Source organism: Podarcis vaucheri (genome assembly GCF_965113315.1).
Source record: "Podarcis vaucheri genome assembly, chromosome: 9".
NCBI lineage: Eukaryota > Metazoa > Chordata > Lepidosauria > Squamata > Lacertidae > Podarcis > Podarcis vaucheri.
The window spans coordinates 29,675,570-29,691,937 of NC_138767.1; the positions used below are offsets into that span (position 1 = coordinate 29,675,570).

The following is a 16,368-nucleotide window of genomic DNA, read 5'->3' on the forward strand; positions in this document are numbered from 1 at the left end:
ACAGTTCCTTTTCACTTGCCATCTGGTTTCTGATCTTCCAGCCCAAATTGCTATCATGTTTCCCAGTCTTATCTTTGAAACCATAAGGGTTTAAAAGAGAAAAAAGAACGCTGAGATTCACAAGCTTCTGAAACAGCCACTGTAGCTCATTTAGTGTAGTTTATGCCAATTTTTACTTGCTCTTTTAATGACATGGAACAATTGAAGGGTTTTGAGGGAGCACTGCTTGCTCTTTTAAAACTTCACCCCTTAAAGCTGTACAAATAGGGCTGAAAACTCTCTGAGCCTGTCTATAGCTCAGAGTCAGAATTTCCAGTTGTTGGAGGCAACTTAGCTCTCCACCTTCTACCCTAACCTACAGGTGCAGAATTAACTATGCAGAATACACACATTTGCTTAATCTGTATACTTCATTCAAATTGAATCACCTATTCTTATTGGTAACCATGATTCAGGTTTTTATCTTTTTTAGCACTGAATATTCTCAGACTTGTTTCTACTCATTCAGACCGATGGTCTGCCAGAGGAATGGGCAGGAAGGGGGTCCCAATCCCTTGGTGAACCACAAGCCAATGTGCCGGGGGCCATTCTTGTGTCTGCTGTTTGCAGCAGTACTTGCAAACATAGAAGCCAACTCCTAGGAGACGAGGGGGCTTTTGCCCCCCAGTAAAATATCTGAGGGGTGGTGTGCGTGTACTGCATCATGTGATCGATTATGCAAGGTGGGGCTTACCTTGGCCCCCTCAATATCTTATTCACGTTGACACCCCTGCTTGTGAATGTAGGACTTGATTTATCTTGCTTTGAATCAAGCTAGGCACTTCTTAAGCAAACATGCATATTCTTGATCACTCAACGAAGATCAGTGATACCCCGCTTTGGGGTACACTGTTGGGCCAGGAGTATTCAAGCAAGATAGAAAGAAAAGCATACCACGCAAACTGAAGCAAGTCCATCCCTGATCTACTTGGTTCAATATTGTTAATGAGCTTCAAATCCAGGGGTTCAGAGACTGAGGCTGGGGCCCATCCCAGCTCTGCTACTTGAGCTTTCCAAAATGGAAATGCCGTAATGCAATCTTCACACCTCATACATAAAAATACACCAATGTGGACATATTTCCATGGCTCTCAAAGCAATTTCAGGGGCAAGGTCCACATTAGGTTTTCAATATTTATTTACTGAATGAATAATGCTTCAGGACACAGAGATTACTGGGGGGACGGGACATGTTTTCCCCTCCTTTCTCTCTCCCTCTCTTTTTAATTTAAAGTTGACTACTCAGAATAGCTTTCATTCACTTTGCTCTCAATGTAGCCAGTTTGTAAGTTGTATTTTTAAAAGGTCATTACATATGTAAGCTATGGTCCTGATATGCAAGCTCTTGTGTCTTTCAACGGGCTCATGCATCCTGTCTGCCTTAGAAAGAACAGTCATCGTTGTTTCACCCTGTTAGAAGCATTCTGGTTATTATTATTACTTTCATATGATTTATGGCTGAAAACACAAAAGATGGTGCAAAGATCCGGTGCCAGATTCCCAGATGGCATATAACATGAGCCAAACTGTGAAAAATGTGTAAGTATTGGTATATCTATTTCATCAAAGTGTTGGCGCAAGGGGCGGGTGGAGGGAAGGAGCAATAGGGTTTCAAAGACTAAGCAGGAAACCAGCCAGATAATTTTTTACAGTCTTGCAATTCTGAAGCAGCGGCAGCAGTCAAGGGTGCAGCCGTGCCATTGAAAACGTAACCCAGGGTCAAAAGTAATGACAGGCATTATCAAAATTAGGGCAGGCAGATTGGAGCTTAAATCACACAGCCAGGAGTCATTTAGTGGAGCCCGAATGTGAGGTCCCTCTGTACTTTGGGGGCAGAGTTTTCTTCTGTTGCTGAAATCATGTCTAACTGAAATGTCGTCAGTGCAAACTTTAATGGCTCTCCTGATAATGTCTGCCACAAAGAGAGAAAATGACTGCAACATCACGATAGATAGATATAGTTAAGAAGTTACTCTTTTTTTAAAAAAAATAAAGAATCCTAAAGGAACAAAATCAAAACAAGTATGCAATCAGTTGAACTAGTTTGGACTGATTAGAAAGAAATAAACAATCACAAAGGACCCGTTTATGATCTAGATATCTAGGCTATCGCAAAGGAAGGCTAGCTAATATATTTTGCAAGATTTGAAGCTCATGTTTCTAAGCATGCCAAAGCGCACTGATCCATCACTAAAATGAGCAACAGCTGCAAATCTAAGCCTGGCAGAGCTGTAAACAACAACAGCAGAGTGGTTTTTTTGTTTTTGTTTTTACCTTCTTGTGATTCTTGTAAACATTTCTGTGGGCAAATCCCTTTCCACAAAGCTTGCATTTATAGGGTTTATCTTCACTGTGTATTATTTTGTGTGCAGTCACTTGATCAAGTCGTTTGAAGGACTTATTGCAAACCTCGCAGGTGTAGGGGCGTTTTTCTGCAGAAAATGAGTGGGGGGACATTTAATCTCCTGTTTATATAGGGGTAGAAGATGAAAGGCAGAGACAGCCATCTCGTTGGAGAGATTTCTGCAATGAAGTCAACCCAATTAAGATTAAACCAATTAGAAAGACATCTAATGCCCTTTATGTTACACAGTTAAGTCGCTTCGTAAAAGATGAGCCATGGCGCATCTCGAGAAATTGGCACGTTCTTTGCAACAATCATGGCTAAAACTAAACTCTGATTAATTAGCTTAAATCAAAAGAGAATGACTTCAAAGAGGCAAAGCCTGTTGCCAGACTACAAATGTGAACGAGGGCATGACAGTTTAAATGTTTAAAACTTAATTAACAATATACATAGCAGATTCGTTTTTAAAACAACCAGAGTTGGTGTGTATATGCTTTTGTGTTTCAGTTGCTATATGAAGCCTAGCACTACAATGTAGAATATTCTAATCCAGAATCTCAAAACTCAGCTAAATGCCCCTGAGATACAGTCCTTTTTGTTTGCTTGTTTAAACAAATGCACTTCAAGCATGCAATGAAATGGAGATAGCAGCTAAACATCAACCGTTTTAGCAATGTTGAAACCCTGTTTTAAAGCATTTAGGAAGGGAACAGAAATTCAGGTTTTGATTGCACCTTTTTCCAATTATTGAGTGAAAGATGTGGAAATGCCAGAGCTTAATGAACAGAAATAAGTGGCAGAGTCCAATTAGACAAAACAGTGTTTCTTGCAAATTCTACATGGCTTCTCCTCTGCCAGTTCCATCATTGATAAGGGGGTGCCTGCTCAGACTATTGCTTAAAGGTGTATATGGTCTGCTTTAGAAACAATGGAAGCATCTTGTTGATACCTAGAGACCAATAGATAATTTAAAGACCTTCCCATTTATTTCAGCCCAAGGAAACATCCCGGAAAAAAGCCATTTCCTCAAGCCATCTCTGCATTGCTTACATTATTTCTACCATACAATAAGCCTACTAAAAAAATTTTAAAATAACTATTCAATCAAGTTTCAAGGCAAATATCATGATGCAAGTGTGTCCAAGAAGAAAAAAGATATGTGGAAGCAGGAGCCTATATAATAAACTTGGGGTTTTCTAAAAGGAAATGCTCAAACTATTAATTGTAAAGTATTAGGATTATATGCATTGGCTGAAACTCTCAAACCAATTAAATCAGTCCTTTTAGCTAAATCATTTTTAGGCTGCCAAAACTCCAAACACACTTACAATGGAAGCAAGTGTAACAAGCAAGTGTTCAGAGCTGCGGTATATGCCTTATTCATGTGAACAGCCATCTTAAATCAGGGATGAATAAACTGAACCTCTCCAGATGTTGGGGCCACAAATCCCATTATTCCTGACCTGAAGGGCAGTGGAATCCAACAACATCTGGAGGGCCACAGACTTCCCTCCACTTAAATTGACAAAACGGTTATGGAACCAACTACCAAAGAGCCTCATTATTAGGTCTTACCTGTTTGTTAATGCAAAGCCCAATACAATAACAAAAATATATACAATAGCAATTCAAGGTATTATGTGAAGCTTGATTTAATAAAAAAAGAAAAAGGTTTTTACCTGAGTGAGTAATCATATGGCGTTTTAGCTGGTTAGCTGAAATAAATTTCTTGTCACATTCCTGACACTCAAAGATCTCATGAACCTGCAATATGAGTATTTAATGATAATTAAGTATGTGTCTTACACAAGATCACACATCTTAAGCTAATAAAAGAACATCTCAAATAGACTGTAATTATTCCTTAGCTCGGAGCTATGCTAATTCTCATGGATGTACTTCCTTCCTTAACTCCTTTGCTTAACAACCACATTTCCAAAATTAAAAAGTTCATTCCAGTGAACAAAAATTACCTCACAGTCCACAATCCATAACCCACTCTTAAAAAAATTAAAAATCAACATTTCTAGAACTACTGTAGAATATGTGTTCACCCCCCCAAAAAAAAATTCTCTCAGAATAGGCAATTTTTATACATAACCTTTTTCTTCTAGCATAAAGCCTGAAAATACAGAGAACATTTCAATAATGTGCACTGACTTCTAAGAAGAATATAATTATAGTCTAATGTACTCATAAACATTAGTCATACTTACCAGAGAGTAAGCCCTATTGAATACAGTGGCAGTCATTTCTTAGCAAACTTGCATAAGAATTGCACTGGAAATCATTCTCTTGGCTATTATCATATTTTCCAAAGTAGCAATGATTTTTAAAATGTAAATATAACTCTATATTACCGTTCTTTGAGTACCAAGCTTCTGGACAAAGATGTCTGGAGACAAAAAACACTAATTGTCCGAATTGCTTGAGCCTAACCAAGGTCTGTGTAGCCTGAAATGAACATATTTCTTCATTTTTTAAAAGTGACAGTTTCAGAAATCTTCATTTGTCTTATTAAAAAGGACAAAAAATAATTTGCCAAACTTTCCAAAGGTGAACTTGATATAGATTAACTTTGCATGATAACCAACTAGGTGATAACCACAGTATGGATTTAGCACCTTCGTTCCATAATTTCAATGGGGGTACTATGAGTATGACTAAATTCAAAACTAGATGATATATTTGACCTCTTTCTCTACATTTGCTTTTCTTCTCTGCTTTCCAAGAAACCTGTGATTCCAAATGTTGCTGCAGACATAATTTTTATGTGGTTTTGATATTTCTATGAAAAGCTTCCCCCCCCCCCAATTTAATTATTTGTTCCAGATAGACCTTTGTGGAACTTGAAACCAATAAGATGCCCAATGTTTAATATAATCATCCAAATTCCCACCTCCGTGTTAGGACTGGGGTCAGAAGGAAAATTACAGCACCATAAATTTTGCATGGTGTCATAATCTGGATACAGCATCATGCCTCGATAGAGCATTCTTTTTAATTTCTCAAAAATGTAGGCCTGTACATTATGAGAATGAGCTACAGCAAAATCCAGATGTTTATTGTCCCCCTCCTCCTCTGAGTGCAGCTACAGAGATAAATTCAGATATTTTTGCTTCCATTTTAGATTAACCACTACTTGTTGTAATATCCAAACCCAAACTGTTGTTAATCTTAACTATGTTAGCCAGAAGTTAGGATCTGGACATAATAGGAAACTGAGGGTTATCTAAAGTGGATGTGGAAATTTCTAATCTCCTCAAAGAGGAAAACAGAACACAAAACATTAATTATGTTTAAATATTTTGCTGTTTGCTCACCTGGGCTCTGTTGGGAGGAATAATGGGGCACAAATTTAACCAGGGAACTGCAAAAGGTCCCCAGAGCATCAGGGTTCAGGACCTCTTTCCTATGTGCTTTTTTATTGTTGAGGTAAGATTCCCCCTTGCTCTTTAGGCAAAGGAAGCAGACACATTAAAAGCTGCTGCCATCACACCTAGTTTGTCCTTTAATCTACTGGTTTGGTGAGTAGAAAGGTGTCCTTTGGCCTTCAAAAAACCCCAAACCAAAAAAACCTTATGTGTGCAGCAGCAACATGAAAATCAACCAAAAGAAAATCAAGAGGAAAGAATAATTACAGAACAAGTAACACTCTCTGAAATACTTGCATAGCAATGTTTAGGGATACCCCTCAGATTGGGTAACTCCTGACAGACTTTGACTTACAGTCCATAAATCTGCCTGATTGTTTTTCCTTAGAACTCAACTAATACTATAAGCCCCTAAAGAGATTCACTAATCCAAGCAATGTGATCTGACCTTTCAAACTTTTAAGACAATTCGAAATAGCTGGCTAGTTCTAGGCTTTATGCAGGAATTAACTTCACAACTATATGTCTGTGAAAGAGATTTCTCATTCTGTATCACTACCCTCCAAAAACTGTTCCTGGATTTGCATCAGTTTTTCGCCTTTGAAGTTAGCTATTAAACAAACTGCTTAGAAATAATATTAAAAATGTGAAGGACAGGTAAATTAGTATACAGGTAACCTAGACTCTGCACTGGAAACAAGAGAATCCTCATAGGTCTGAATTTAAGGGATGTTTCCAGTTGGCATTTTGTTTTCAAGTCACAGGAACCTATTAATACAGTGATACCTCGGGTTACATACACTTCAGGTTACATACGTTTCAGGTTACACACTCCGCTAACCCAGAAGTAGTGCTTCAGGTTAAGAACTTTCCTTCAGGATAAGAACAGAAATTGTGATCCGGCGGTGCAGCGGCAGCAGGAGGCCCCATTAGCTAAAGTGGTGCTTCAGGTTAAGAACAGTTTCAGGTTAAGAACGGACCTCCAGAACGAATTAAGTACTTAACCCGAGGTACCACTGTAGGGCACATGCTTGGTGTAACCGAAGTCCTAAACCAATTAAAAGGATCCTGGTCAGCAGGGCTGGCACAACTGTGCCTGAGACCTTGAAAACTTCTGTTGCTAGTCTAAGTAGATCATATTGCAGGGCTGGGGAACCTTTGGAGCTTCAGATATTGTTGGACTCTCAATTCCCATCAGTCCCAGCCAATACCAGCGATAATGTGCATTGTAGTCCAAAAACATTTGGAGGGTCAAAGGTTACCCAAGACTGTAGCATTGGCTAGATCAGACTGCAACTCCCATCATCTCCAGCCAGTTTTGTCAATGGTTAGGCATGATGTGAGTTGTAATCTAACATCAGGGATCCAAGGCTGAAAAAGGCTGGGCTAGATGGTCCAATGATAAGGCCGGTCCTTGTTTCATATGCCTAAGATCACTAAATTTTATAATAACTTAGTGGAGTATTGACCCTTATTTGCCACTATGTTGTAGTTTATCTTCAGGCAGTCAGAAAAACAGACCTAAAGGCCTATCCAGACTGCCACACCTTTCACAGGTACGTCTGAATTAGCATGAACCAAATGTGGTTAAACTGTAACGGATACCACCACCCCAAAGAACAAGCTGGTTGTGAAAGGCAGCTGCCACAAAATGAAGTGGACTTTCCGTATGCTGATGCAGACCTGCATTTAGGTGAACTTGTTCAGACATACAGTCTGTATTTGGCATGATTCTCCCAGCAACAAATGCCTACAATGGTGGAACCCTATGTGGCCATCGATGCAGCTGATTCACCACATAATCTCAATGCCATAGCTTTAAGTAGAACTTAATTGTACAGCTCAAAGGAATGATTTTCCAGTTTATGGCTTTCTGGGATATTTGTAAAATAAGGGGTGATATGATAGCCATGTAGGGGTGATATGATAGCCATGTTAAAATATATAAAAGGATGTCACATAGAGGAGGGAGAAAGGTTGTTTTCTGCTGCTCCGGAGAAGCGGACACGGAGCAATGGATCCAAATTACAAGAAAGAAGATTCCACCTAAACATTAGGAAGAACTTCCTGACAGTAAGAGCTGTTCGACAGTGGAATTTGCTGCCAAGGAGTGTGGTGGAGTCTCCTACTTTGGAGGTCTTTAAGCAGAGGCTTGACAACCATATGTCAGGAGTGCTCTGATGGTGTTTCCTGCTTGGCAGGGGGTTGGACTCGATGGCCCTTGTGGTCTTTTCCAACTCTATGATTCCATGATTCCATGATTCCATGATTCCAAGGAGGAAAACACAACCACCTTTCTTCTTATAAGACCAGATCTTAAACCAGGTTTTACGAGCAATGAGCTCCTACCCCCGATGTGATACTCAGCTAGACACAAAGTAAAAAATCTTCAAACATTCCTTTCTGAAGACTGTTTTCAGCTAAGAGGTCAGAAGAAGATTAATGCAAACAATATATTTTCAAAGAGTTTTTAAAAGAAAATCTACAGAAGATTTTCATCTCTTTCCAGTATCGAACTGTAATAAATGCAGCCTAAATAATAGAATCTGTCTTACCAGCTGTGCCTTATTTGCCACATAAACCCTCAAAACTCTCACTAAAGCTATTTTTACGTAAATAAAAGATACCCAAAATCTCCCCTGCCCCCCAAAAAAAACCCTTTATATGGTACTAGCATACAGTGGCTTGAGTAAGCATGGAGGCAACATTGCTGAGTTGCAGAGAGACTGGTTATTTATGCTGCTGCTGGGATTCTTATAATAGGACCTATGACTTGGTGTTGCTGCAAAACAAGATATAAAGTCTGGCAATCAATAACACTGGCAAAGAATAAGGGCAGGCAGCAGTAGAAACCTGACAAAAACCCAAGCAAACCGAAGTGAAATTCAGGCAGGTTTATTAACGCAGTTAAAGGGTGCTTATTAATGCAATTAAATTGCCCTATGAATTTTCAGCAAATGTCTTTGTGTCTTCAGTGTCCTGAGGTTGCAACAACTGCAAGTTCTTCTACACATAAAAGGATGCCCCCAAAATGTGATTTAGTGTAGGTCAACTAAAAATAGTTTAGATGCACTTTTTGAATAGAAAATATTTATACAGTATAAGCGCAGAATTTGGTATTATACAAAAAAATCGAGAACGTCACTTTTCATTTTAGAAATCTGTTTCTAGCAATTAAGAGTACCTGATTAGCTTGCAAATGTGTGGCTGATACCTAGAAAAATCTCAAAATGCCAGAGGTATTTTGAAGAAGATTTGCAGGATCAGAGCTAGTGTCTCCCCTCAATCTGTCACAAGCAGAAGCAAAGTGCATTTTGCATACCAGGTAAAGAGATACCTATTTGCAGAGATACCTTTTTGCTTCGTTTCCATAAACTGTGAAGGTTAGAGCAGTAAGCTTTTCTTTTCTTTTAAATCCTGATTATTTTTGTTGCACGCTACTTTCTGCTTTGACTCTTAGCATTAATAGCCTTTAACAGTACAAACAATATGCAGTGGGCTTCTGTTAAAAGAAATTAATTCCTTATGTGGATTTGCCAGTTATCCAATTATTCTCTTAGGGTGTTTTAAGTTTAATGGGTTCAGAATATATCCAGTGTTCTACATGGAATTTGACTGAAAAATGAAAACGTAACAGAAAGATAAAGTCCTGATCACAGCAAACAAAAGAAAAGAAGAGAAACAAAAGTTCATTTTCTTTTCATTTACTGTGTGGTTGTGAAAATAAAAATCTCAGGATCTAAGCAGACTACTGTCTTTGTGAACATGAGAAAAACGATAGTCTGAATTTCAGCAGCTCTCTAGCGACCCTACTCTATGGCCTTCTACCTCGGCAGAGTCACAGCCTGCTGGGGGTCAGCCTTCATTTTACTGACCTTTCGATGCTCTTGAAGATTTGTTGCTGAAGAACACCTCTTATTGCACACTGAGCACATCAGCCTCTTCCTAGAGTTTCCTAAGCCAGAAACAAAAATACCACCAACAGCTTTAATAAAGAAGTACAAAGGAAGAGGCCAAATGTTTTCACTGCCTGTGCCATTTTTCACAGGCCATTTGATGGACACAAGAATTTTACACTGTTACCCCACCTCAAATGTATTATGTTACAGGACAGCTCTGTGGGTGCCCTACAGAAGTTTTGGCCTGTGGAATGTAGCTCCAAGAAAGCTTTGGCTGCTTAAAAAATAAATAAATAAAGCTATCCAATTATATTATATCACCTAATATAATCAATGAGAACATATCCAATTATTAGCCTCCAGTTCAGAATGCAACAAGAGTTTAGCTATCAGTTACTGATTATTTTTTAAAAGTGCTGTGTTTACAATAAGCAATTATGAGGAATAAATCCATAGTTTAGCTTTCACCAATCTTCCGCCCTCCAAATGTTTTAGACTACAGCTCCCAAACATCTGAAGGGAACCAAGTTAGTGAAGGCAGCCATAGTCCATAGTTTACAATGATTTTGTCCCATAGGCTTAAATGAGTCTCAGTGAATTCAGGCAATGCTGTGGAAGAGTTGAAACAGCGTCCAGAGTCAGTAATAGACTGGATGAGGGTCAATAAACTGAAGACCATTTCAGACTTCAGACAGTGATACTGTGATTCTTGCAGGCATCTCCACAGAAGATGAATAAAAATGTACTGTGCTTTCTCTACCCCTGCTCCCAATAATGTTTATTTTAAAGTTATGTTTTTATAATGACTTTTTTGTATTGGATCATATGTGTGATCTTTGCTGTCTATTTCATTGTTTCTTCAGCTTGCAAACTGCCTTGTGTATAGTAATATGGAAAGGCGGTATGCAAATTAAGAGTGAAATGAAATGGAAAATGTTTTCTTGCCAACTTCTCCCCAGAAACTCTCTCAGCTCTTGGCATCGTACCTTTGCAGAAGACATACCAGCTTGACCTAAGTTCAGTCAAGAAAAAGAGGGTGACCTCTTTAATCAAAGTTACACCCTGGAACAGATGTGTCCTGCAGGGGTACTTCAGCCTTCAACAAGTTTCAGACCAGCACTGGAGCAACACTCCAGATTATTCGCTTCACATATGGTAGGCAGCCATATCATAAATTTTTTTGGCCACATTCACACCATTTAAACAAGTATCATACCACTTGAAACAGTCATGGCTTTCCATAGAATCCTTGGAATTGTAGTTAGTTAGGGATGCTGAGAGTTATTAGGAGAACTCTATTTCCTTCCAAAAGCTATAACAACAACAACAACAACAACAACAACAATTTATACCCCGCCCATCTGGCTGGGTTTCCCCAGCCACTCTGGGTGGCTTTCAACAGAACATTACAAACAGAATAAAACTTCGAACATTAAAAACTTCCCTAAACAGGGCTGTCTTCAAATGTCTTCTAAAGGTCAGATAGTTGTTTATTTCCTTGACATCTTATGGGAGGGCATTCCACAGTGCTGGTGCCACTACCGAGAAGGCCCTCTGCAATTACCAGAGTTCCCTCGGATGAGGGTCTAACTATTAAGCCACTCTGAGAACTGTATGTCTGTCAGGGAGATAGGTGTCTCTTAACAACTCTCAGCACCCTTGACAAACTGCTGTTCTTAGGATTCTTTGGGAGAAGCCATGAATGTTTAAGTGGTATGATACCCCTTTAAACATGCAGAGCGGATGGGGTCTCAGTCTTGCCTCCAGCTCCAACAGTGCTACTGTCCCAGGTTCTGGTGCTAAACTACCATTTGTGTCACTATTGTATTTTCTCCCTGCCAAGTTCTACAAGCCAAGTAAGGGCTAGTGGCTTCTTTTGGAGGTTCAGACATGTGCAGGAAACAAGGTTTCCAATTCCATTAGTTTCTGGAAGTTTACACGTATCTCTTAGACTTTCCTGTCATAAATAAATCGAAAGCACACCAAAACCTCTTTTGATTTGAATCTGTAATACATGTTTTCCTCTGCCCTTTAACATAATTAACTAATACCAAGAAAAGTTTCCACTCATCCCAATTATGCTTCAGGCTAATCTGTGAGCCACTGCCAACATTACATGTCTGTTCTATGTCTTAAAAGTAAAACGGTGGCCATCTTTACAATGCTGGAAAAGTCAAATGTGCAAGTTTCCTTATGAAACTTTTTAAAAACTCCCTCAAAAATCCACAGTAAGAAGAAAACCAATTAATTGTTTGTGTTACCCTTAGCACAACTTGAGCTAAGATCCAGTAGGAGGAGTGCTAAGACTTGATTAGTCTTCAAGGGTTGTTTAGAAATAATAATAGAAACAACTGTGAAAACATTGATCTAGAATTTTTGAACAATGCTGCACTTCCCTCATACATGAATATAATACCCAGGCTTCCAACACCCTTTCCAGTACAGATGGAAAGACAGCCTGTGGTTTATTTTAGCTAGTCTTATTGGTGTCCAATACCAGTGGAAGATGATTTTTAGGGAGGCTTCCTCTAGGCATGCAGGTACCATATTTAAAGGGTGACTTTGCCAGACAGTGTCCCACCTGTGAGCCTCTTACCTTTTCTCTTAACTCTGCCTGCCACATCTGCTTTAAACTTCCATAATTTCTCATACTATGGTCCAATATGACACTACAGATTAGGGAGGCTGCCCCTTTCAAGTCATAGTTTGATTTAAAGCATAGAGACTCAAATGTAGTGAAGGATCATTAGCCCTCCCCTGTGCACTCCAGGTAGCATGCAAAAGTGTAACCTTGTAATGCTCTGAACCATGTCTGTCCAACAGTTTCAAAATGGAAGCACATAAGGATATCCAGTTTCACCTAGTCCAGCACTCTGTCTTCAACAATAACTAACTAGTTGTTCTTAGGAAGCCCACAGTGATTGTCAGGTGGGTTGTGGGGGGGGGAGGTGAATGGTCTTCTGTGAACTTGGCCAGTCAGTGTCTCACAGGCTCACCTGGCAGCAGTAGCTGGATCTGTGAAAACCGCTCATCATGTTAAAATTCCCGCACCCAAGCACTGCCAGTCAGGTAAGCCCAGCATGCAGCCAGGGGAATAGCAGGAAGAAGCAAACTGGCATGGACATCAGTTCTGGCCATCCTGAGATGATGCAGCTACCCAAGAACATGAGAAGAGCCCTGCCAAATCAGGCCAAAGGTCCATCTTTGGCCAACATCCTGTTCTCACAGTGGCCAATCAGATGTCCATGGAAAGGCCACAAACAGGATCTAAATGCAACAGCGCACTCCCCAATTGAAAATCACAGCCGACTGACTTTGAGAAGGGTACTCTGGGCTGACACTAGCCCAGATGATAGTGATAAAACATGTGCTTGTGTTTCTTTCCACAAACTGGTACTCAAGTGTCCTGCTTCTGAAGAAGAAGAGGAGTTTGGATTTGATATCCCGCTTTATCACTACCTGAAGGAGTCTCAAAGCGGCTAACATTCTCCTTTCCCTTCCTCCCCCACAACAAACGCTCTGTGAGGAGAGTGGGGCTGAGAGACTTTAGAGAAGTGTGACTAGCCCAAGGTCACCCAGCAGCTGCATGTGGAGGAGCGGAGACGCGAACCCGGTTCCCCAGATTGCAAGTCTATCGCTCTTAACCACTACACCACACTGGCTCTCAACATGGAGCTGAACAGGGACCTCTCATTCTCTTCCTCTGAACACTTTGGTTTTCCCAGTTAGTAGCCATAGATAGGCCGACATTTTCTTGAATCCAGATTCAGCTCAGGAAACTTGAACGCTGGAAAGTGATTCCCTAAACACCGGTGATTTCAACATTTTATGCTTACCAGTGTGCACATTTTCCTTGTGTTTTTTCAGAGCATCCTTGCTCTTGAACCTCTTCCCGCAGCTGTCAGCCTTGCATACGAACCTGGCATCACCTCGGCATGCTTCTTTGTGTTGCTCGTAGCTGATGTTGGAGAGTTGGGAGAGTGGGGAAAAAATAATACATCAAGAAATAAGATACTTCCCCCCTCTCCAAAAAGAATCAGCCTCTCAGCAGGCATTTTGAGTGCGCTTAACACATGCTGCGCAGAAGACTTCTGGGGTCACTTCATGCATAACCTACTGCAGGTAGGCATGAAAGCATTTCTCGTCTTGCACAGTTAGGGTTCAGAAAACAACTAAGGAACTTGAAAAGCAAGCAAGCATGCAAAAGGGAGGTCAGCAGCAGGATGAGAGCAGTCCAGTAATTCTGACATGGAACCTCAATTCTGAGCTGAAGGATGTGTTGCAAACAGAACACTGAAAACTTCTCGAACGATCTCCCGGGTTGACATTCTCTGTGCACTGGAGAACACTGTCAGGAAAGACAAAAGAAAATATACGAATTTGCTTAAATTGTGTGGGCGTTTGATGCCATCCACATTTATGCTATGTTTGTTTGTTTTCCAAAATAAAACAGAAGTCAAACATTCCAAGGTCAATTAGTTTTCAGGGATTGACTGGCTTCCCACACATCCTGGGATATTTGTTCAAGGGGGAAATGTGTGTGTGTATACATACATGCATACATACATACATACACAGTGGTACCTCGGTTTACGAACTTAATCCGTTCCTGAAGTCCGTTCTTAAACCGAATCCATTCTTAAACCGAGGCGCGCTTTCCCTAATGAGATCTCCCGCCGTCGGTGCCCTTCCAACATTCAGTTTTCATTTGTAGACCAAGGTAAAGTTCGCAAACCAGAACACTACTTCCGGTTTTGCAGAGTTTATAAACTGAAATGTTCATAAACAGGACTGTTCTTAAAGCGAGGTACCACTGTATATGAATTATTGAAGGAAATTAAGAATATTACGGTGAGCCACTTAATTTGTGGTTTAGCCATCTTAATGCAACAATGTATGCTATTTAAATTGAGTACAGTGGTACCCCAGGTTACAGACGCTTCAGGTTACAGACCTGCTAACCCAGAAATAGTACCTTGGGTTAAGAACTTTGCTTCAGTATGAGAACAGAAATCACGCAGTGGTGGCAGCAGTGGCAGCGGGAGGCCCTATTAGCTAAAGTGGTACCTCAGGTTAAGAACAGTTTCAGGTTAAAAATGGACCTCCAGAACGAATAAAGTTCTTAACCCGAAGTACCACTGTAATCGTATTTACAAAGTTTAGTTAAATTATATATATACTTTTTGTTGTTGTTTTTAATTTACTAGGTGTCTTGAAGAGGAGACCACGATCACAACAAAAATCAACAATCAAGTTTTAATCTAATCTCAGCAAAATCTATTTTGGACTACAACTCCCATCAGCCCAGTCAAAACAAAAATAAAGTTTTTTGGGTGGCTTCCATATTTTCAAGGCTGCAGAACACAATAGTATTTTTCTGTGGTATTCTGACAAAAAAAAATGCCCGTGAAGAAGGAAAACTATTTCTGAAACATGTTGGAATTAACAGCTACAACATAAACCTTTGAAAACCCTTCATTCTTTTCCTCTTCCACAAACGTTAACACATCTGAAACAACTGATTCACAATGGATCTCTATAAATCCACTACATTCCAGCGATCTACTTACATATACGTTGTTTATAATATACACCAATATACAGAAAACATCTAAAATTCCTGCTTTGGTGGGAAACCATGCCCATTTTATTTAAACGGTTGCTTTTTACAAAGATTGTGTCTCAGAATGCAAATCAATGGGGGAGAAAATGTTCCATTTCTGCTGGAAAGAGGAACTGTGTGTTGTACGCCCTGTATAATTTCCAGAGGTCTGCTGCTGCTCCAATGTACAATATTTACTTAAGAAATTTTCCTCTGCACTTCAAACACATTCCCAGGGTTGCTTTTTCAAAAACAAAATACACAATTAAAATATGGAACATTTTCACATGCTGAAGCCCCTGAAAAGAAACTAAATGTATCTCTCTCTATATATATATTGATGTCAAACTTAATAACCTCTTGCAAATTGTCTTCCTATAGTTGCTTTATGTATACCTTTAAAACATAGTATCTTTTCCCATTTTAATATGTTACAAATAGGCTGCAAGTTTGATCTTCTGGTTATGTGATTTTATTTGCTATTAATTCAATTTTAATTGTTCTCTTCTGTTTTCATTGAATTGGAGGGACTGTGAGGGTCATCTAGTCCAGCCCCCTGCAATGCAGGAATCCTTTGTTCAATGGGAGACTCGAACCCACAACCTTGATATTAAGAGTCTCATGCTCTACCAACTGAGATATCAAGCTTTGGTCGTATGCAGTTTCTATGTACAATAAATATTATGTGACATCACGGGGCTTGTTTGCTGCTTTTTTGCATTTTGGGGAGAAATAATTACAGCTGAAACTTATCTGAGGTGCCAATTCTTACGAGTCCTTATGAGCGTTCATAACTTACTTGGGCTTTTTTGGGTTTATACAATTTAGCACAATCAGTGTGCTGTGCTTTCAGTGGAGTTGTCTTGATTCCACGCTGCATTCAAAGAGCTTGTGGAGCTAAGTCTACAGCACCCACAATATTAGAGAACATTGGAAGGAAAGGTGAAAGTGAACTAGTAGTGGAGTTTGTGGTGGGACACAGATGCTCTCCCAAAACCTGGACTTAACCATCCAGGGGTCCTTTACCTTGACTGGCTTTGCTGTTCTTACCTGGACCAGGTTGTCAAGAGTCAAGGTGGTGGCAAGGTTAGGACTGTGTAGAGACAC

General features: G+C 39.8%; 1 protein-coding gene across 3 annotated transcripts in view; it reads right to left on the minus strand.

Moving 5' to 3' along the window:
* Positions 1 to 16,368, minus strand: part of PRDM5 (PR/SET domain 5) — a 91,700-nt gene that overhangs the window by 53,464 nt on the left and 21,868 nt on the right. For 2 of the 3 annotated variants that reach the window (XM_082236952.1, XM_082236951.1), the window contains exons 6-10: positions 13,915 to 14,007; positions 13,496 to 13,617; positions 9,636 to 9,715; positions 4,066 to 4,150; positions 2,314 to 2,471 (exon numbers count right to left, since the gene is read on the minus strand). In XM_082236952.1, coding sequence (XP_082093078.1) covers positions 2,314 to 2,471; positions 4,066 to 4,150; positions 9,636 to 9,715; positions 13,496 to 13,617; positions 13,915 to 14,007 — 538 coding nt within the window. The remainder of the gene's footprint in view (positions 1 to 2,313; positions 2,472 to 4,065; positions 4,151 to 9,635; positions 9,716 to 13,495; positions 13,618 to 13,914; positions 14,008 to 16,368) is intronic. The other variant, XM_082236953.1, reaches the window with a different exon arrangement.